The sequence below is a fragment of the Loxodonta africana genome, chromosome 12 (genome assembly GCF_030014295.1).
Source record: "Loxodonta africana isolate mLoxAfr1 chromosome 12, mLoxAfr1.hap2, whole genome shotgun sequence".
Taxonomy (NCBI): domain Eukaryota; kingdom Metazoa; phylum Chordata; class Mammalia; order Proboscidea; family Elephantidae; genus Loxodonta; species Loxodonta africana.
In genome coordinates, this window is record NC_087353.1 from 39,307,854 (window position 1) to 39,329,932 (window position 22,079).

At 39.5% G+C, this 22,079-nt stretch overlaps 1 protein-coding gene across 13 annotated transcripts in view; it reads right to left on the reverse strand.

Moving 5' to 3' along the window:
- DTNB (dystrobrevin beta) overlaps positions 1 to 22,079 on the reverse strand; it is a 415,855-nt gene that overhangs the window by 96,167 nt on the left and 297,609 nt on the right. For all 13 annotated transcript variants that reach the window (XR_002786283.2, XM_064295128.1, XM_064295125.1 and 10 more), the window contains one exon: positions 7,510 to 7,587. Coding sequence is in view for 12 of the 13 variants with exons in the window: in XM_064295128.1 (XP_064151198.1) it covers positions 7,510 to 7,587 (78 nt within the window). In the remaining variant the exon portion in view is untranslated. The remainder of the gene's footprint in view (positions 1 to 7,509; positions 7,588 to 22,079) is intronic.

The following is a 22,079-nucleotide window of genomic DNA, read 5'->3' on the forward strand; positions in this document are numbered from 1 at the left end:
ACACTGGTCTTTCTCCCCAAACCTCTTCCTTCTTCCCCACTGCTCTGCTGACAGTCCATGATGGATGTGATTCTTGCTTACCTTCAGGACCTCAAGCCTCAGTCTGATGAGAGGAGGAAACTAGCTAGTAATTACGATGCTTCTGTCAGCTTCAATTTTTCAAACTAAGGTTTTTAAGTATGGACTTGGAAATACTCAAGCTTTCTATTTGTACTAACCTGAATTAGAACTGGCAAAGGCTTTACCTTAAATGCTTGAATGGAAATGAAATTTAATCCCAACCCAGAAGCAGCTGAAAACTGGCTGTCTGCCCAGGCCTTTAGGTGGACTTTGGGAATTTGCCAGCACTGAGGACCCTGCTGTTCTGTAGGATTATGTGTTAATTTTCAATTACTCTGCTTTGCTGTCTTTCAAAAACAGATTGGAAGGAAAAAAAAAAAAATTCCTGTGTTGACTTGGAGAGATCCTTATGAAGAATTCATACAAACTAGTTGTTTCATGACCATGCTGAAAGCCACATTAATTCTCGCTTTTCAAACAAATTCTATTTTTCTCATTTCACAGGAAGGAAGAGAATCAGTGGATTCGGCCCAAGTATAGTTTCTGGCTTGACCAGTTTCATTTGGCCTTCTTTCTCAGTTTCCCCAACATTGCTGTTGTTCTTAGCCTAAAAAAACAGCAGATTGTGATTCTTAACATTCTACTGTGCTCTGTAGATAACAAGATAAACTCTTGATCTCGGCACCCAGTCAGAAAGCCATTTTAATACTATTATAAAGTAGCTTATCTCTTACCTTGGTCATGTTTCCCTGGCTCGGAAATAATATTTATACTGTGGCATCTTCTGGCCTTTAAAAACTGACTTTCCTTCTGTGACATATGTATTAAAGTAAAAAAGTTCAAAGTGATAAAATCTTGCCCTTATTTAAGATTTCTAAAAATCAGTGAATACTCAGAATTGGTGGCTCTAACATTTACCCGTTACCACCAAAAGATGATGTTACACAGTCCATATTTTTAAACTGAATGAAAAAGAATAGAAAGGACTATATATCCCTTGAGAGAAATTAGAAGGTGATGGTAGAGATAAAACAGGTTCTCCTGAAACAAGTCTATGCAAATAAAGGTATGATGTAATATACTTACAAATATACATACTTTTTTTTTTTTTAGGAACCACCTGAAATAGAAGCCTACAGCCGTGTCTTCTCAACACCTCTAACCTCTCTGGGGAACAGCAGGTCCGTTCTTTTTGAGAACTGGCCCCCCTACATTCAACTACGTTATTTTAGGAGAGGCCACCAAACAGAAAACCCATGGGTGGGTGTTACAGATTGAATTGTGTTCCCCCAAAATGTGTATCCACTTTGCTATTGTGTGGCTGTCTACCATTTTGTGATCTGATTAGCCTATGTGTTATAAATCCTAACCTCTATGATGTTAATGAGGCAGGATTAGAGAAAGTTATGTTAATGAGGCAGGACTCAATCTACAGGATTAGGTTGGGTCCTGAGTCAGTCTCTTTTGAGATCTAAAAAAGAACAGTGAGCAGAGAGGAGTGAGACCTCATTACCACCAAGCAATAAGAGCCAGGAGTGGAGCACGTCCTTTGGACCCGGGGTCCCTGTGCTGAGAAACTCCTAGCTGAGAGGAAGACTGATGACAAGGACCTTTCCACAGAATGGACAAAGAGAGAAAGACTTCCCCTGGAGCTGGTGCCCTGAATTCAGACTTCTAGCTTCCTAGACTGTGAGAGAATAAATTTCTGTCTGTTAAACCCATCCACTTGTGGTATTTCTGTTACAGCAGCATTAAATAACTAAGACAGTGGGTAACATGATCCAAGCTGGACCAAACAGAACTTTCATTGGGAGTTTTCAAATTGGAACTAAGAAGGTTAACTCTCTCTAGGGTAGTGACATTATGAAATTCAATGCAAAGGTCATGATCACACCCCCGGCTGTGGGAAAAAGCTGGTTACGTTAGGGGAGAATAAAGCTAAAATGTAGAGAGGGGCAAGTATGAGAGATAGAGAAATAGAGAGAGAAAAAGAGACCCAAATGAGCTTGAGTGTCCTTGCTCTGGTCATCCCTGAGGCTCAGCCATATACAACCCAGCTCTTTTCACTTTGGTTATGAAAATAAAAAATCTTCTTTTTTCCCCCTAAGCTAATTTAAACTGAGTTTCTGCCACTTATAGCCAAGAGTTCTGACTAAAATAGAAACTGATACTAGAAGTGGGATGTAACACTGAAACTAGCTGAGTCAAGCTGAGGTATGGATGGTAGCAAAACTCTCCATCCTAAGGAAGGAACATATCCATCTTTGCTATAGGGTTACAGAGCAAAGCGACTGCTTAAACTATAGCCTCTAGGATCTTAGGATTTGGATCCTGTGCCCCTTATGGCTGGAGTTTCAGGCACCTTTAGCGGAAACCTAAATAGTCAAAACAACGTGTTAGTGATTTTTTGGAAGCCTTCAGCATGATGTTGCAAGGGACAGAGATGGGCTGTCTGAAAGCCAATACAGAACGACAGCTCAGATAGTTTTATTAAGAAAATTCCTTATCCATTTGTCTCAGACCACAAAGAGTGAGATAATTAAGGCAGCTTGGCTTTTATGGGGGTTGTATTGTTCCAGAAACTTGAAATATAAAGCTCGTATCTTTGGCTGGAGTGGAGTAGGGGCAGGTGCCCAGTTATGCAGATCTGGGCTCTCAGTGCTTCTCACACAGACTATCAGCCAACCATTCTGATAACAGCCTTTCTAGCACCTTCACAGTCTCATAGCCTTCTAACTCCTGAGCCTTCCAGGGGCTGCCCTTCTTTTGGGCTTCTCTCACTGCTGGCTTAGGCTTTAGCCTTCTCCAGTCTGTTACATCAGTTACCACTAATCCACCTGCTTTGCTGTTTCCAAAATTTTGTTGCTATCATCTCTTCTTCCCTCTTTGTGGGTTTGCCCCTTGACTGACATTTTAGTGGCATTTCAGAAGGGAGCACAGACAGATGTGGCTTAATACGCCATGTTATCTGCTACTTCCCTTTCCCCCCTTCTCTAAACGGGAGATTTTCCTAATTGCTCTCATCCTATTTTCAGATCTCTACCCTTGTGTACCGGCTGTGTGAAATTTACGATTTGGTCCATAGGTTAATGAATCACAAAAAGACATACCTAGGCTTTATCTGGACAAATGGATTTAAGCCAGACTTCCCGAACCCAGTGCAGACTACAAGAGGGGGTCAGACTCCTGGTAAGGGTGCAAGTGCATGCCCAGCTGTAAATGGGAGAACTACGTGAAAGGGGGAAATTCTGCAAGTGGAAGTACGTACGGCAAAGTACGTATGTACACACGCACACACACACTTCTGCACAGAGCTGTGTGCTGAGTAGCAAAGAGGTAATCTGCCAAGCTCCTCTATCATTTTCTTTCCCCAGGATCTCTCTCTCTCCTTTTCTAGACAGTATAACCCTCCTTTCGGGGAAATGCTTCTCCCTCTGCTCTGATGATACAGGTCTGTGGGGCATGGCGAATCATATACACACAGGGGTGGGCAGTGATACAGTCCAAGACAATAAGACTCCTTCCTTGGATTTTTCTGCTTGAAACCTGGGGAGGAAAGGTGCAACTTCTTGAATGGCAAAGCTGTCTGAAGCCACTGGCAGTATTTAAAGTAGCTGTTCGACATTAGGAGGGAATGATGACGGCGTCCTGAGAGAAGCAGCCAAGAAGTAGAGACAGAACACCATCCTGGTGGCACCTGAGTTGCTTTTGTGATTTATGCACACCTCTGTCCTTCCCTGCCCGCATCTGACTCTGTCTGTGTGAGTTTGTGCCTTTTTAAGTCAGTTTTAATAACTTGAAATTAAAAGAGCTGTAACTAATATACTAATAGAAGGCATAAAGCAAAAAGAGTTTCATATTTAATTTAAGGGTTTTGTTACCGCCATATTTATATGAAATTCCCATAGAATTGTAAAACTATAAGAATTCATAACTAACTAAAGCTAAAGCTTGATAAGACATTAAAAAAATCCAAAATATTAGCCTTCTTCTCCATAAAGGTCTGAATATAAGGTATGACTTAAAATAGCGCAAAGCACAGAGTGTAAAGACACAATTCATATTCTGAACTTTGCATGAGAGACAGAAGTAAGTCTAGGAGGAAATTATACGCAGGAAAGGGGTTTTAAGCCCGTTTTAAAGTTCTGTCATTGTTTTGTGGTTTGTTTTAAAATGTATTGTTCTAATTCTTTTCAAAGAAAACAAATCCCAAGAAAGTATTTAGTCTAAGGCAAGGGCAAAGTTTCTTTTCAAGTACAGAAATATCAATATAGGAATATTAAAAGAATATTATAGAGGGCAAGTTCCTAGAGCAGTACCTTTCAGGAACATAATTTATAGTATCAGAAAATGGTTAGCATCTTTGCCATTCAGAAGTTTTTCTTCTATAAAAAGTAGGGTTCCCTTATGTTTGAGATTATCTTTTATTTGGACAAATGTAATATTCTTTTCACCACGGAGGTTATCATCATTTTCACACGGACTGCCTACTGACAAGGTAGAAACTGGATCTCTTAGTTTTTTCTTGCGTTTTTATTACTGTGCAGGCTCTTATGCCTTATGCTGCTTTCTAAAACAGACCTCCCATTTCTGCAGACAGGATTTCTCCCCCTGGAGGGTTCCCTGCCTCAGGAGAGCAAGGCTTCTGTGGCTGTGATGACATGCCAGCCCCTGGCTTTCATCAGACTCTGGAGACACAGGTCTGAAGACAGTCAGAGGAGGAAAGCAAAACTGATGAGTCCTTGAGGGAATAAACAGAACACTGTCTGGAAATTTACACTACTTGGTTAATTGGGGCCATGATGAGCCTATCAAGAAGTCTATGAACTGTGCAATTAATATCCACATGTTATGTCATAATCTCATACCAAATATAAGTGAAATCTCCTAAAATTCTAAGGTCTATATTGTTAGGGCTGGGGCATCTTGTTCCTCTGTACCCTCTACTCAAGCAACTATTCTTTTTGGTTAGTTGCAGAGCTCAACGTTCCTTTCTGGTCTATTAGGGTGTCTGCTACTTTTGCCCTGCTAGCCAGATTCTAGAGAGTCTGTAATAACCACTTCTAGGATTGGCTAAGTACACCTAGAAAGAGGCATGAGTTGAAATGCTCAACTGAAAACAAAATCTCAACCCAGGCTATACTACATATATGAAGAAGCTTTAAAAAATGGCAGGTATCATTTTTGACTGGCAATTGTAGCTGGCCACTTGTGATTAAGCCTGGGGCTTAATACAACAACAGCAAGCCTGGGAATTAATCCTTTTACAGAGGCGCCTATGGTTATTTTTGCTCTGGAGTCATTTCTCCAGGTTCTCAAGCAGTAAAACACTGTCCGGGAAGACCACTCCCTCTAATAGCCTCTAGCAGCTTCAGCAGTGAGTGATGAAACTAGTAAAGGAAGAGAACAATACAGGTGAAGTGAAATCCTACTTAGTAGATGGGGTTTCTAAAATTAAAAGAAAACCTCTGAGCTAAGCTTCTTTCAGTAATCCACCTTGTGTTCCTTGATTTGAAATGGAAAAATCCCTGACTTGATATTTAAGTTTTTGGGCCTGGGTCTGAATGCTGTATGTGTTTAAACACAAAAAAACTAAGGACTGAGGGCAGCTGGGGTTTCTGAACCACCCAGACAGGTGAGAGAGATTTAACTGCTCGGTATTCTTCCAGAAGATTTCTGTTCCTACTTGAGAGGATACTGTTCTTAAATGATCCTGTCACTTCTTCACCTGCCCTCTCATTCCAGTTTCTTACTTCCTAGATAATAAAAACAATATATGAAATCCTCACATAAACCCCATAAGGTAGATACTACTACTGTCTCTATTTTTTTTTGCAGGGGAGGGTGTTTTTTAAAAAATATTTTAATGTGTTTCTCGTAAAGGTTTACATAACGGTTTAGGTTCCCATTCAATAATTTTTCACACAAATTGTTCAGCGACATTGGTTACACTTTTCTCAATGCATAAGCATTCACATTATTCCATTCTGACCGTTCCATTTGTTGTCCCTATTTTATAGGTAAAAAATTGAAGACGAGAAACTTGCTCAAGTTCAGGGCAGGGCCAGGATTGAAAATCAGACAGTCTGGCTCGAAAGCCTGTATTCTTCCTCTACACTGTACCATACAATTCTGCCCAAAAGAAGCAACTTGGTTGTTTCCCACCCAGAAGTGTCCCAACAAGGTTGCGGGCAATACTCTTACCTGGTCAGGGTCTTGTGTCTCCACGTGGATAACATTGTATTGTCAGGTCAGTCTGGTTTATCGAGTCATTAAATCCTCTATTCCAGGGTAGCCCTACAGTTTACTCCTTAGCTTCCTTCTAAGGTTGTTTCCCAAACCTGCTTAGTAATAAGAATCATCTGGAATACTTGTTAAAAATACAGCTTCTCAAGATCCTCTCCTTGGCAATTCCGATTCCTTGGGTCTGAAATGGTCCTGGAAATCTGTGTTTTTAAGAAGTGACCCAGGTGATTCTTCTCATCGAAAGTTTGCTCTAGGAGTTTTAGCCACTGGGAACAAAAATCGTTGGCCTTAAGCATAACAAATTACATACTAACATATATATGTATATATATAAAGCCAAAGTGCTATTAAGCAGGCAACATTTCTATAGCTGAATGAATCCAAAGCAATCAGTACATATGGCACAAAGCGGACTTCTTTGGAAAGGACTTGGGGGGGTGGGTTGGAATTTCTTTGTTGTTGTTTTTTTTCTTTTTGAGTGATGACTGCTAAAATTCTTTAATGGCTGTGCCCTGGAGGCAGTTTCTGCATTGCTCTGGTCCTGGAACAACTTAATCAAATAGAAAGAAGTCATTTTAGTTCTTTTAAGTCCTGACTAAGAGAATTTTGGAGAAGAGTAAATGATGTAAAAAGGAGAAAGGAATACACAGTTCTAATTCCTTGAAGGACCCTAATAGAAAGTGCTTGCTTAAATAAGAGGGAGACTCAGGCTTTTGAACTTAAATGTTTATCACCATATCCAGAATACTTCAGAATATTTTATAAGGGATTAATTCAACTTTTACAGTCTAATATAGTAAGCAGAAATGATCCTTGACACTGAAAGAACTCAAATGCAAAACCGTTGAAACTCATGATTGTCAAAATATTGTTTAACATTTTTTGGTAAAGGCCTCAAACATGCCTAGTCTGCACTGGCACTATGTTCACGGCTTGTCACGAATGAGTTCCACCTCAGGCACCACTCAAAAGCAGACTCCTTTAAATGCTATATTTTTGAGTCAGTACAAAAAAGGAAGATAGAAAGTAGAAAATAGTATTATAAGACATCAAAAGAGGAGACAGGAAAGCAGTCCTGTCTGCCCTGCGGAATGCTCTGCTCCTAGGGCTTCCTTCCCACAGGGGAACGCTGCAGAGAGGTAGCAGAGCCTGGACCCAACTCTGAGCAGCGAAGAGTGGCAGTGGAAGCACAGACATACATACCTCTTGGTGGGGGTGGGCACTCCGGAGGACATGTGGCTAACCATGGTGTCATTCATATTAGTCAGAGGGCGAGGAGGACTGGAAGAAAAGATATTTACATTACATTAATAATTACCAACATGACTAGGGGAAATAAATGAAAGAGGATAAGGGCAAAAGAGCCAACTATCATTCTGATAAGCACAGAGGGATCGACGGGGAAGCGGGGGTAGAAATCAGTACTTCCCGGCTAAGTAAATTCAACAAGAGAGGGGTGTTCTCTCACTGGGCCACAGGACCACTGCGCCTGTGCTGCACGAGGAGAAACAACGGACTATAAACACATTGCTACATACAGGCTGTAACCTGGTGGCTTTTGCTGTGCCACTTAGTTAATTTCTCCAGACTGCTTGCTGATACAGGATTACGAGCGCTTGGCGTCTGTGGTATAGGACAGACGTCCCAGCATCAAGGTGTGCTTTTCCTGAGATTTGGTTAGAGCTCACTGCCTTCCCTCCAATTTAGTTTGCATACTTTTTACTAAAACAATTAATTCATTAAATACTAAATTCAAAGATAAGACTCTGGAGCAAACTTTTATTAACCTTTATTACTCCTTTACCAAAATCGTAACAATGAACTCACATTTTATGCCCGTACCCTAATTGGAGTGTCTTTTATAATCTAATCCAAATTTAAATTTGAAGTCAAGCATTTTTTGGCAATTTATCTTTAGCTGCTGGTTTTCTGGACTCGATGTCTATTTCTTCCTTTTGTGACAGACCAGAAAGAATGAATCTAAATTTATCAAAAGGAATCCGCGATTTTGCCTTTCAGCCATTCTTCAATCCCTCTTCCTCCCCATGAGGTTCAGCTGTAAAGGGTGTCTATTTTGCATTTGGAACAACAGGACTTTTGCTAAATATTCCCTCTGGGAAACTTCTCACTTTCTTCCTAAATTAAAAAAGGTACTTACTTTTCAGAGGAATTTGTCCACTAAAAAGTAAAATAACGAGCAGAAAAGCCTCTTATATTTAGGTGTTAGAAGCTACCTCCTGGTCTCTCCTTATCTTTAAGAGCTGAGTTAATTATGTAAAATGTTTTTGTACAAGTTATATTTAGCAATTCTTGGTGAACAATAAGGGACCATAGCTTTTACTGTTCTGCGTATTTCATAGTACATTCAAATGAAAGCTCAAGGGGAAATTTTTCCTGGACAGCCAAGGAACCTAGAGGAAAGGTTAAAGAGGAAAGGCTCTATCTGCCCATCATCTCTCTCTAAATACACACGTATACACACACATGTATATGTATATACATATACATAGATATCTATATATATATTTTTAAGCAATTTCATTTCTGGGCAAGGAAATTTTTATAATTGTTTCCCACTTAATAGAGAGGATCAGAGATGGAAAGTCATTTATAAGGAACAGATTTGGGTCTTTTTGATTTTTAAGCCATAGCACTATGCTTATTTCTACATTCCTCCCTTAGTGTGGCAGGTCCCTAAGTAAGACACTCAGAATTGAAATATGCCTTTCTAGGCTAGAATTCAATTCCAAGTTATTTATCTCATTCTCTATCTTCAAGACCCAATTTTGCTTCCAAACTTTTAAGCGTATTAATGCTCATAGCTGTGCTGAGTTATAATTAGTTAATCAGTTGTTTTAGATTGACTAATGATGGAAGTGAACAGAGATTAGTGAACTAAGGTCACTTTTAGTCCTAAATTTACATTTTTGCCTCTGGTCCTGTTTAAATCAATTCACCAACTAGAACAGGTAGGCAACACTCACGAAAGAACCAAACCCAGGGTTATAGCTTTTCATACTTGAGGGCACCAGAAACGTTCCGGACTGTCCTGGAAATAGAAAAGGCTTTGTTTCTTTATTATTATCAGCAACCCATTTCCAAATTAAGATAAGGACACTTTTATGTTGCTTTTAGAACTAATATAGTTACCTAGTTAATTTCAGTATTGAAGATACTACTGCATTCAAGTTACTTTTTGACATTCTCAGGAAAAAATGACACAGAAAAGTAAAAAAAAAAAAAAATTTTAATTCCTTTAACATGGATCCATGTGATAAAATGTCATGATTTGTAGCATTTCGTTTGGTCTGATGCCACAAAAGTCTTTATAATCCTCTCCATCTCTTGGCAGGCATCATGCTCAACTACTGTTTTATAAAAACCCACTGCCGTCGAGTCGATTCCAACTCGTTGTTTTATAGCACACATAAAAGCCTCTTCCCTAATATTCAAAGGCACATATTAAGCCTTACACTACAATCTATCACCATAACTGCCCCAGGCGTCATAGCCTTTCTGAACTTTTAACATGTTTTGCTAGGGAAACATGTAGCTGTTTGCAGTCTAAGATGAAAGAGGCATTTGAAAACATAAAGGGGGTATTTACTATTTTCTACCATGAGAGACACAATTCACCGTGAAAGCTAATAGTTTTGTAGTCTTAGAAGAGGTAATACACCAAAAATGATTTCTGGCCTAAAAAATAATCATGTTTCTTGTAAGACACAGCTAAAAAGAATACTTTCAGGTATGAACTAGATACGAACGGTATCAGTTATAGAAACATGAATGGTTCCAGCTATTGAAATGCCCAAAGCAGTAAATCAGCACAATTCATCAGGTCAGTTTTGTTGATCTTTAATATTTAATGCCAGTTGAATAACTTAAGCATGTCACCAGATACTCTATGTCTTCCTTTAGTGAAGAGCTCAGCGAGGTATCTTTAGACACTAAGGATTTCCATGACACTAAAATGACTGCCAACTATCACTTGGTACAGGGGTTTGGGAGGTCCCTTCTTTGTTAATAAGACATGCTATTTGTTTGATGAGATACAAGCAGATGGACGCTACATGTAAAAGGTAATTTGCTAGTCAGAGGAGGTAGTTAAAAAAGGACTGGAGAGGATGTGTCAGTTTTCAATCAAAGAGAAAGAAGCACTCTTACTGGGTGCCAACTGATACAAAGATAAGAAGGCACTATTCCTTATTTCAATGACCTAACCACATATATAGACAGTTATGTAAACAAATACTGTAATCATAATGCAAAGTAATGAGTGTAGCAATACAAGTATAAACAAAGTATGGAGGAGTCACAGCTGAGGAGCAGTTAATCTTGCCTGGAGGGATGAGGGGGAAGAGTAGTCAGGGAAGACCTTAAAGGTCCCTAGGTGGCGCAAACTCTCTGAACTCGAACAGAAAGGCCTGGTGATCTACTTCTGTAAAGACCACACTCAAGAAAACCCTATGGAGCAGTTCTACTCTATAACACATGGGGTTGCCATGAGTTGGAACTGACTTGATGGCAACGGGTTCGTTTTTTGATTAACATTGAGGAGAAGGAGCAGTGGTGGTACAATGGGTAAGCACTCAGCTACTAGTCAAAAGGTCAGCAGTTTGAACCCACCCAGCACCTCTGTGGGAGAAAAGAGCTGGTGATCTGCTCCCATAAAGATTATAGTCTAGGAAACCCTATGGGACAGTTCTCCTCTATAATATAGGGTGGCTATGAGTTGGAAGCAAGGGTGGCGAGACTATGTCTCACATACTTTGGACACGTTGTCGGGAGGGATCAGTCCTTGGAGAAGGATGTCATGCTTGGTGAAGTGGAGGGTCAGTGAGAAAGAGGAAGACCCTCAGTGAGACGGACTTACACGGTGGCTGCAACGATGGGCTTAAGCATAACAACGATTATCAGGATGGAGCAGGACTGGGCAGTGTTTTGCTCTGTTGTACAAAGGGTTGCTATGAGCCACAGCGGACTTGATGGCACCTAACAACAACACGAGTTGGAATTGACTCGATGGCACACAGTAACAACATCACTGAGGAAAAGAGTTCTCCACATATATAAAAAAGGTTAAGGGCATGCTAGATGAAAGAAATGGCATGAAACAAGGCACAGAGATCCAAAAGTACAGGGCATATTTGGGTCTTAGCTAATTGGCTTGCCTCAAGAGCTTGAAGGGGAGTAGTTGAAAATGTATCTAGAAAGGTAAACTAGACCCAGGATGTGAATGAAGCCGTTCTACCACAAGCTATGAAGTTTGGACATTATATTGTAGGCACTGGGAGAAACACTGAATGTCTTAAAGCAAAAGAATGACGTGATTACATTTGGGTTTTTTACAGATAACTAGAAGCTTGTTGAATAAACAGAGATGTGCACAGGAATCATTCGGGAAGCTTTTTGTAAAACACAATAAAACACAATACTCAAGCCCTACTCTCAATTTAGTGAATCTGAATCTTCTGGAGTGAGGGGATTACAGTGCACAGTACCATTTAAAAATCATTGATGTAGGATGGGTTTAGAAAGAGGAAGAAATGGAAGTTGGGAGATGAGTTTAGTGTTTATGGCAATTCCTTAGATTGAGATTATGAGGATATACAGTGGTAATAAAGATGGGGAACTGATAAAAGGAAAAACACTGTGGAGGTAAAATAAATACGATGTGGCGACTGATTAATGTATGTGGCGTTTGTGAGTGAAGAATAACTGGGAGTTTTACCTTGACAACTGGGTGGACAGTGATATCTCAATATCCAAATTAGGGAACACAAGAGTAGGAAACAGAGTTTGGTGTTGCTCGGTTTATGGTGTGTGAATGGGAAGAGCAGGAAGATAAGGGCGAATCAGTTTTGAAATTATTATGTTCGAAGTACCATTGGTAAGTGTAGGTAAAGCAGCTGAAAACAGGAGTAGGGAGCCCATGTGATACGACAAGTTTGGAAATATTTATTTGAGTGTCGTAATTTAAACAGTAGGAGCCCTGGTGGCTTAGTGGTTAAGAGCTCAGCTGCTAACCAAAAGGGTTGGCAGTTCAAACTCACTAGCCACTGTGCAGAGAAGAAAGATGTGGCAGTCTGTTTCCATAAAGATTACAGCCTTGGAAACCCTATGGGGCAGTTCTATCCTGCCCATAGAGTCGTTATGAGTTGGAATCGACTAGATGGCAATGGGTTTGGTTTTAATTTAAACAGTAGCTGTTCATTTGGGTATTCTGATGACTAGAAAGATGATGCATTTTTATATATTGTTTTTAGGTGGAGTAGGATAGGTTTGGAGAAATAGCCAGTAGGAGGGTAGCCTAGATAACAGGTACAAAAGTTCAAGTTCCTGGACAGATATATCTCCTATCACAAAACAAAATATGAGCTTGCTGATACAAATCATTTCTATGCTAGTTTTCTTATGACCAGACCACTCCAGCTCATTGTGGTGGGTACTCAGGAATACAGCCCAACATGAAATTAAAATCCCTACAAAATATCTCTTAAGGCTTTTTAAAGGTAGGAATAGCTGATGAATAGCTCATGCCTTTAAAAATCTTCCAGGACAAATCATACATAATTGTACATTTCTTTCTTTCACTTATCAAACATTTGTTGAGTCTCTATAATGTGGTAGGCACTGTGCTAGCTGCTGGGAATAAAGGTTAAAAAAGAAAAAGATAAAACCTTATAGTCTTGCAAAGAAGAAAACTCAGAACAAATAATTATAGTATAATGTAGTAAGTACTTAAAGATAGTAAAAAAAAAAAAAAAAACTGCCATGTGCTATGGAGAAATATTAAGATTACCTCACTCCCATACAGAAAAGTATATTCCCAGAGTTTGAGAGAACTAAATGTAAAATATTTAATTATATGAATTAGGAGAAAACGTATGGATCTATAGATAGAGAGGATTTTTGAAGCTTAAAAGCATGAAAAAATTAGGAAAGAAAAAGACCAATTATTTGAATTGTTAAAAAAATCAGAAAAGACGTGGCTGCTACCACCAACCACTCTGACAGGAATCACAATAGAGGGTTCTGGAAAGAGAAGGAGAAAAATATAGAATAAAATTCAAACTCACAAAAAAAAAGACCAGACTTACTGGTCTGACAGAGACTGGAGGAACCCCTAGGACTATGGCCCCTGGACACCCTGCTAACTCAGAACTGAAGCCACTCCTGAAGTCTACCTTTCAGCCAAAGATTAGACAGGCCTATAAAAAAAACTATAAGAAATGTGCTTCTTAGTTTAGTCAAGTATATGAGACTAAATGGGTCACACCTGCCCAAAAGCAAAGATGAGAATGTAGGAAGGGACAGGAAAACTGGGTGAATGGACACGGAGAACCCAGGGTGTAAAAGGAAAGGGGAGAGTGCTGACACATTGTGAGGATGGCAACCAATGTCACAAAAGAATCTGTGTATAAATTTTTGAATGAAAAACTAATTTGCACTGTAAACTTTCACTTAAAACACAATAAAATTAAAAAAAATCAGAAAAAAAAGTGGGAAAATATCCAAACAAATGTGATAGTGCAAGAATTAATAGTCTTAATGTACAAGGGATTCACATGATATTATAAAAAAAATTAAGATCTCAATTAAATAAATGAGCAAAGGGAAAATATACCTGAATGAATAATTTCTTAGATAATTTCTTTTATAAGGATCAACCCAAAGCTGGTTACTATGAGGCAGAGGCTGAAGATGTCCCAAACGTCCAACTTTTCCAAACTGGTGTCCCATTCCATCATATCTAACAGCAACTACTCTTCCTTCCGTCAGTATTCTCCCTCTTGTCTTTAGGTTCTGTAATTTGCTGCAACGTCTCACAGAACTCAGGAACTGTGTCTCAGGAAAATGGCTCATGCAGTTGTGGAGGCTGGCAAGCCCCAAATCCGTGGGTAATGCATCAGGCTGGAGGTTTCTCCTGACCAACACGGGTGCAGGTGCTGATAAACCCAAACCAGCAGGCCAGATGACAGGCTGTTGGCTCACAAGGCTGTGGAAGCTGGCAAATCAGGTAAGATGATAGGCTGCTGGCCCATGGGGCTGCAGAAGCCAGCAAACCCCAGAACTGACAGGCCAGAGAGCAGACCACTGGCTCAAGTCACAAGAATTGCAGGTCAGACAATGAGAAGCTGGATGTAGGATCCAGAGAGAAAGAGTCCCACCAGAGTACCCACATATATATAATGGATGCAGGCTACACCCCAGGGAGAGGCGTGACTTGAATAAGGGTGGGATTTGAGTCACACCCTCTAGTAAAAAGGTGACTTAAGATATATCCCTAATCCCGCCTCATTAACATAACCAAGGCATAGAGGCTAGGATTCACAACACATCACAAAATAGAGGACAACCATACAATACTGGAAATCATGGCCTAGTCAAGTTGACACATAACCCCAACCATCACAGGTTTCGTACATTTTATCTGCACAGTCCCATTCAGTCACTGTGTGTGGGTTACAAAGACTATGGCTTGAAAGGCCATATTAAGTAATTCATTGCAGTGCAGCCTCTTAAAAAAAAAAAAAAAGAAATATAAATAGCTGACAAGCATAAAAATATTCTGCATTATGGTTAAGCAAAGAAATTGGTATAAAAATGAGACCACTTGCTTTCATAAAAATAATAATGATTAAAAAGGAGCAGGGGAGGGGGAATCCCTAAAGCTGGAGAGGGTGTTTGACATAGGCCCTTAATTTATCACTAGTCCAGAGGGAAAACACAAATTCAACCAAAATTTCTAGAAAGCAATTTGGCAACGTGTATATCTAAGACCTTAAAAAATGTTCAAATACTGTGATCCAGTAACTCCCCTTCTAGGAATATATTTCAAAGATTTAATCAGAAGTACAACAATATATTTATGTTAAAAATATTTATAGATGTATTATTTATAAAAGTATAATTCTGGAAGCAAATTAATGTTTAAATACAAGGGAAAGAAAAAGTAACCAGGATACATTCACAATTATAGGATATTATGCTGTCATTGGAGCTCTGGTGGCACAGTGGTTGAGCACTATGGTTGCTAACCAAAAAGGGTCGGCAGCTTGAATCCACTGATAGCTCCTTGGAATTAAAAAATAATGCTTATGAAGACTTTTTAATTACATGGGAACATGCTTAGCATGCAAGAGGTCAAAAAACAAGGGCACGATAACAACTGTAATAATACCTAACCTTTACTGGATGCTAGCTATATCTATTTACCTACCTATTAGACACTTTGTTTAGAGCTTTAAATACACCATTTATTTTATCTTAACAAAACCCTATTACGGAGGCAGGGTTAAGATGGCGGAGTAGTCGGATGCTTCCTGGGGTCCCTCTTACAACAAAGACCCGAAAAAACAAGTGACGCTCAATCACCAAAAGATAAGTACATGCATGTAGCCTACCACGAGGATCAAAAAAAACCCCTCTTTTTGGGAAGGATCTCTCTCCCACTTATCTGCCCCCTCTTCTCTCTGCTCTGGGTCCCAGTCTGGCTTCAGTGATTGCGGCCGCCCCCCCACCCCGGGCTAGGAGTAGTATCCATCTCATACCCTGATCCATTCTCCTGGCTTTGGAGAGGGAACAAATTAACAATCACGAAAAAATAATCTACCAGCTCCCCTAAGCTGGGAATTCAGGGTAGGCACAGCCCCTCTGCTTAGGCACAGGCATAAGGGGCCCACAGACTTTGAATGCCTTTCACCCCATAGCACAGTACAACAGAGTATATCCCTGAATCCTATTCTCATCTGTATGAGCTATAAGGGGGAGTGGCAGATTCATGACATTTGACACCGCTCTCTCATTAAGCAGAGTCCTCACCTACCCATTATCAGGGGCCTGAGGACCTGTAGCTCTGCCCATTACATTGAACTACCCATGACAGGGGACCAAGAATAAATGGTGACTCCCAGTCCTTACAGCCAATAGCATTGGGTGTCCATAGTCCGGCGGCAAAATCCACCTACCTACATGCTCTAGGGAACAGAGACACGCCTTCCAGCCAGAAACTCAGGGGCAGCAGTCAGCCCCCTGTCTTGAACAGTGCGTGATCCCATACTGCAGCTAGATACCTGTGCCTACTCCAATCACTGCTGCCCATCTAGGTGAGAGCCTGCACCACACACTCGGTGACTGACGACCTGGACATCTGAGCTGAATCCACCCAAGAAAAGTAAATGGATTCCTGGGCTCACATACCTAGTAACAGCTCTAGCTACCTGGAGACAGGACATGAAAGTTTCAAAGATGCCAACAATCAAACCAGTTCAAATGACCAGCCTATTTGGGCAGATCAAAACAAAACAAGAAGCTAGGACACAGTAAGCAAACATAAAATAAATAAATACAATAACTTACCGATGGCTCGGAGACAACAGTCAACATCGTATCACATAAAGAAGCAGACCATGATTCCTTCAGCAACCCACCAAAACAAAGAATTAAGAAAACTTCCCTAGGAAGAGAACTTATTGGAATTACTGGAGGTAGAATTCAAAAGATTAATATACAGAATTCTAAAAGATATCAGGAAGGAGATCAGGCAAAATGTGGAACAAGCCCAGAAACACACAGACAAAGCAACAGAGGAACTTAAGGAGGTTATACAAGAGCATAATCACAAATTTTACAGGCTGCCAGAATCCACAGAGAGATAGCAAAAAGAAATCCAAAAGATTAACAATAAAATTTCAGAATTAGACAACTCAATAGAAAGAGTGATAGGAGCAGAATTAAGGCAAGGGAAGTCAGAATTAGTGAAACTGAATATAAAGTACTTGACACCAACTTATTTGAAGAAAAATCAGATAAAAGAATTAAAAAAAAATGAAGAAATCCTAAAAATTACGTGAGACTCTATCAAGAGAAATAACCTATCAGTGACTGGAGTACCAGAACAGGGGGAGATAACAGAACATACAGAGAGAACTGCTACATATTTGTTGGCAGAAAACATCCTTTCTCTTGTGAAAGATGAGAAGATACCTATCCAAGAAGCCCACTGAACCCCACACAGGGTAGATCCCAAAAGAAGGCCACCGAGACATATTATAATCAAACTTGCCAAAACGAAAGACAGAGAATTTTAAGAGCAGCTAGGGATAAACAAAAAGTCATCTACAAAGAACGGTCAATAAGCCTAAGCTCTGACTACTCAGCAGAAACCAAGCAGACAAGAAGGCAATGGGATGACATATGTAAAGCCTTGAAGGAGAAAAACTGCCAGTCAAGAACTGTCTCTCAGATATGATGGTGAAATAAGGGCATTTCCAGATAGACAGAAGTTTAGGGAATTTGTAAAAACCAAATCAAAATTACAAGAAATACTAAAGGGAGTCCTCTGGTTAGAAAATCAATAACATCAGATGACAACTCAAGGCTAGAACACAGGACAGAGCAACCAGATATCAACTCAGACAGAGAAGCTGCAAAAATAAATCAAAGCTAAAACACTAAAAATAGAGAAACAGAGACATCAATATGTAAAAGATGAAAACATTAAAAAAAGAGGGACTAAATAATGTAGTCATACATCTTTCATATGGAGAGGAAATCAAGGCGATATAAAGAAATAAAAGAAAAATTGAGGTAAATATTAAGGTAACCACAAAGGAAACTAACAATCCTACATATCAAAATAAAAAACAAGAAAAACATAAGACTTAGCAAAAACAAAACCAACAACAATGAAAAAGATGAAAAGAAAATAAAGAAAAATGACTCAGCAGAGAAAATTAAGTAGAAAAAGAAACTGTCAACAATGCACACACACACAAAAACATCAAAATGGCAGCACTAAACTCATACCTATCAGTAATTAAGCTGAATGTAAATGGACTACATGCACCAATGAAAAGACAAAGAGTGGCAGAATCGATAAAAAACACGATCCGTCCATATGCTGCCTACAAGAGACAAACCTTAGACTTAAAGACACAAGCTAACTAAAATTCAAAAAATGGAAAAAAATATATCAAGCAAACAACAATCAAAAAAGAGCAGGAGCGGCAATATTAATCTCTGACAAAATAGATTTCAAAGCAAAATCCACCACAAAGGATAAAGAAGGACACTACAAAATGATAAAAGGGTCAGTACACTAGGAGAATATAACCATAATAAGTATGTATGCACCCAACGAAAGGGCTCCAAAAAACACACAAAAAAAACTCTAGCAGCATTGAAAAGAAAGAGAGACAGCTCTACAAGACTAATAGGAGACTTCAGCACACCACTTTCGGTGAAGGACAGAACATCCAGAAAGAAGCTCAATAAAGACACCAAAAAAAAAAGAAAACTAAACCCACTGCCACTGAGTCGATTCCGATTCACAGTGACCCCGTAGGACAGAGTAGAACTGCCTCGTAGAGTTTCCAAGAAGCGCCCGGCGGATTTGAGCAGACCTTTTGGCTAGCAGCCGTAGCTCTTAACCACTACGCCACCATCTAAATGTCATAATCAATCAACTTGGTCTCATACACACATACAGAACACTTCACCCAATATCAGCCAAGTATACTTCCTTTTCCAATGTATATGGCATATTCTCCAGAATACACCACATATTAGGCCACAAAGCAAGCCTTAACAGAATTCAAAGCATTGAAATATTACAAAGCATCCTTTCTGACCATAAAGCCATAAAAGCAGAAATCAATAACAGGAAAAGAAAGGAAAAAAAATTAAACACATGGAATCTGAACCACATCTTGCTTAAAAACTACCGGGTTATGGAAGAAATTAAGGATGGAATAAAATTCACAGAATCAAATGCGAATGACAACACATCATACCAGAACCTTTGGAACACAGTAAAAGCAGTGCTCAGAGGTCGATTTATGGCAGTAAATGCACACATCCAAAAAGAAGAATGCGCCAAAATCAAAACATTAACTCTATAACTTGAACAAACAGAAAGAGGTAGCAAAAGAAGCCCTCGGGCACCAGAAGAAAGCAAATAATGACAATTAGAGCAGAATTAAATGAAATAGAGAATAGAAAAACAATTGAAAGAGTTAACAAGACCAAAAGCTGGTTCTTTGAAAAGATCAAAAAATCGATAAACCACTGGCCAAAGTGACAAAACAAACCAGGAGAAGAACATATAACCCAAATAAGAAATGAGATGGACGATATCACAACAGACCCAACTGAAATTAAGAGAATCATAACAGAATACTATGAAAAATTATATTCTAACAAATTTGAAAACTTAGAGGAAATGGACAAATTTCTAGAAACACACTATCTACCTAAACCAACACAAACAGAGGTAGAACAACTAAATAAACCTATAACAAAAGAAGGGATTGAAAAGGTAATTAAAAAACTAACAAATAAACAAAAAAAGCCCTGGCCCTGATGGCTGTCCTGGAGAATTCTACCAAGCTTTCAGAGAATAGTTAACACCACTACTACTAAAGGTTTTTCAGAGCATAGGAAAGGACGGAATATTCTCAGACTCATTCTATGAAGCCAGCAAAACTCTGATACCAAAACCAGGTAGAGACACCACAAAAAAGAAAATTAAGACCAATATCCTTCATGGCCCTAGATACAAAAATCCTCGACAAAATTCTAGCCAACAGAATTCAACAACTTATCAAAAAAATAATTCACCATGACCAAGTGGGATTCATTCCAGGTATGCAGAGATGGTTCAACATTAGAAAAGCAATCAATGTAATCCATCACGTAAATAAAAGACAAGAACCACGTTATCTTATCAATTGATGCAGAAAAGGCATTTGACAAAGTCTAACACCCATTCACCCCCACGTGTCTGTCAGTTTGTTGTACTGTGGGGGCTTGTGTGTTGCTGTGATGCTGGAAGCTATGCCACTGGTATTCAGATACCAGCAGGGTCACCCATGGAGGACAGGTTTCAGCTGAGCTTCCAGACTAAGACAGACTAGGAAGAAGGACCCAGCAGTCTACTTCTGAAAAGCAATAGCCAGTGAAAACCTTATGAATACCAGCGGAACATTGTCTGATATAGTGCTGGAAGATGAGCCCCCCAGGTTGGAAGGCACTCAAAAGATGACTGGGGAAGAGCTGCCTCCTCAAAGTAGAGTCCACCTTAAAGATATGGATGGAGTAAAGCTTTCGGGACCTTCATTTGCTGATGTGGCATGACTCAAAATGAGAAGAAACAGCTGCAAACATCCATTAATAATTGGAACGTGGAATGTACGAAGTATGAATCTAGGAAAATTGGAAATTGTCAAAAATGAAATAGAACGCATAAACATCGATATCCTAGGCATTAGTGAGCTGAAATGGACTGGTATTGGCCATTTTGAATTGGACAATCATATAGTCTACTATGCTGGGAATGACAACTCAAAGAGGAATGGTGTTGCATTCATTGTCAAAAAGAACGTTTCAAGATCTATCCTGAAGTACAACGCTGTAAGTGATAGGACAATATCCATATGTCTACAAGGAAGACCAGTTAATACGACTATTATTCAAATTTATTCACCAACCACGAGGGCCAAGGATGAAGAAATAGAAGATTTTTATCAGCTGCTGCAGTCTGAAATTGACTGAACATGCAGTCAAGATGCATTGATAATTACTGGCGATTGGAATGCAAAAGTTGGAAACAAAGAAGAAGTATCAATATTTGGAAAATATGGCCTTGGTGATAGAAACAATGCTGGAGATCGAATGATAGAATTTTGCAAGACCAATGACTTCTTCATTGCAAATACCTTCTTTCACCAACATAAACAGCAACTATACACATGGACCTCACCAGATGGAACACACAGAAATCAAATTGACTACATCTGTGGAAAGAGATGATAGAAAAGCTCAATATCATCAGTCAGAACAAGGCCAGGGGCTGACTGTGGAACAGACCATCAATTGCTCATATATGCAAGTTCAAGTTGAAACTGAAGAACATCAGAGCAAGTCCATGAGAGCCAAAATACAACCTTGAGTATATCCCACCTGAATTTAGAGGCCATCTCAAGAATACCTTTGACACACTGAACACTAGTGACCGAAGACCAGACGAGTTGTGGAATGACATCAAGGACATCATCCATGAAGAAGGCAAGACGTCACTGAAAAGACAGGAAAGAAAGAAAGAAAAGACCAAGATGGATGTCAGAGGAGACTCTGAAACTTGCTCTTGAGTGTCGAGCAGCTAAAGCAAAAGGAAGAATTCATGAAGTAAAAGAATTGAACAGAAGATATCAAAGGGCCTCTCAAGAAGACAAAATAAAGTATTATAATGACACGTGCAAAGAGCTGGAGATGGAAAACCAAAAGAGAAGAACATGCTCAGTGTCTCTCAAGCTGAAAGAACTAAAGAAAAAATTCAAGCCTTGAGTTGCAATACTGAAGGATTCCATGGAGAAAATATTAAATGATGCAGGAAGCATCAAAAGAAGATGGAAGGAACACATAGAGTCATTATACCAAAAATAATTAGTCAATATTCAACCATTTCAAGAGGTGGCATATGATCAAGAACCAATGGCACTGAAGGAAGAAGTCCAAGCTGCTCTGAAGGCACTGGCGAAAAACAAGGCTCCAGGAATTGATGGAATATCAACTGAGATGTTTCAACAAAGAGATGCAGCACTGGAGGTGCTCACTCGTCTATGCCAAGAAATATGGAAGGCAGCTTCCTGGCCAGCTGACTGGAAGAGATCCATATTTATGCCTAGTCCCAAGAAAGGTGATCCAATCGAATGTGGAAATTATAGAAATCACACACAAGCAAAATTTTGCTGAAGATCATTCAAAAA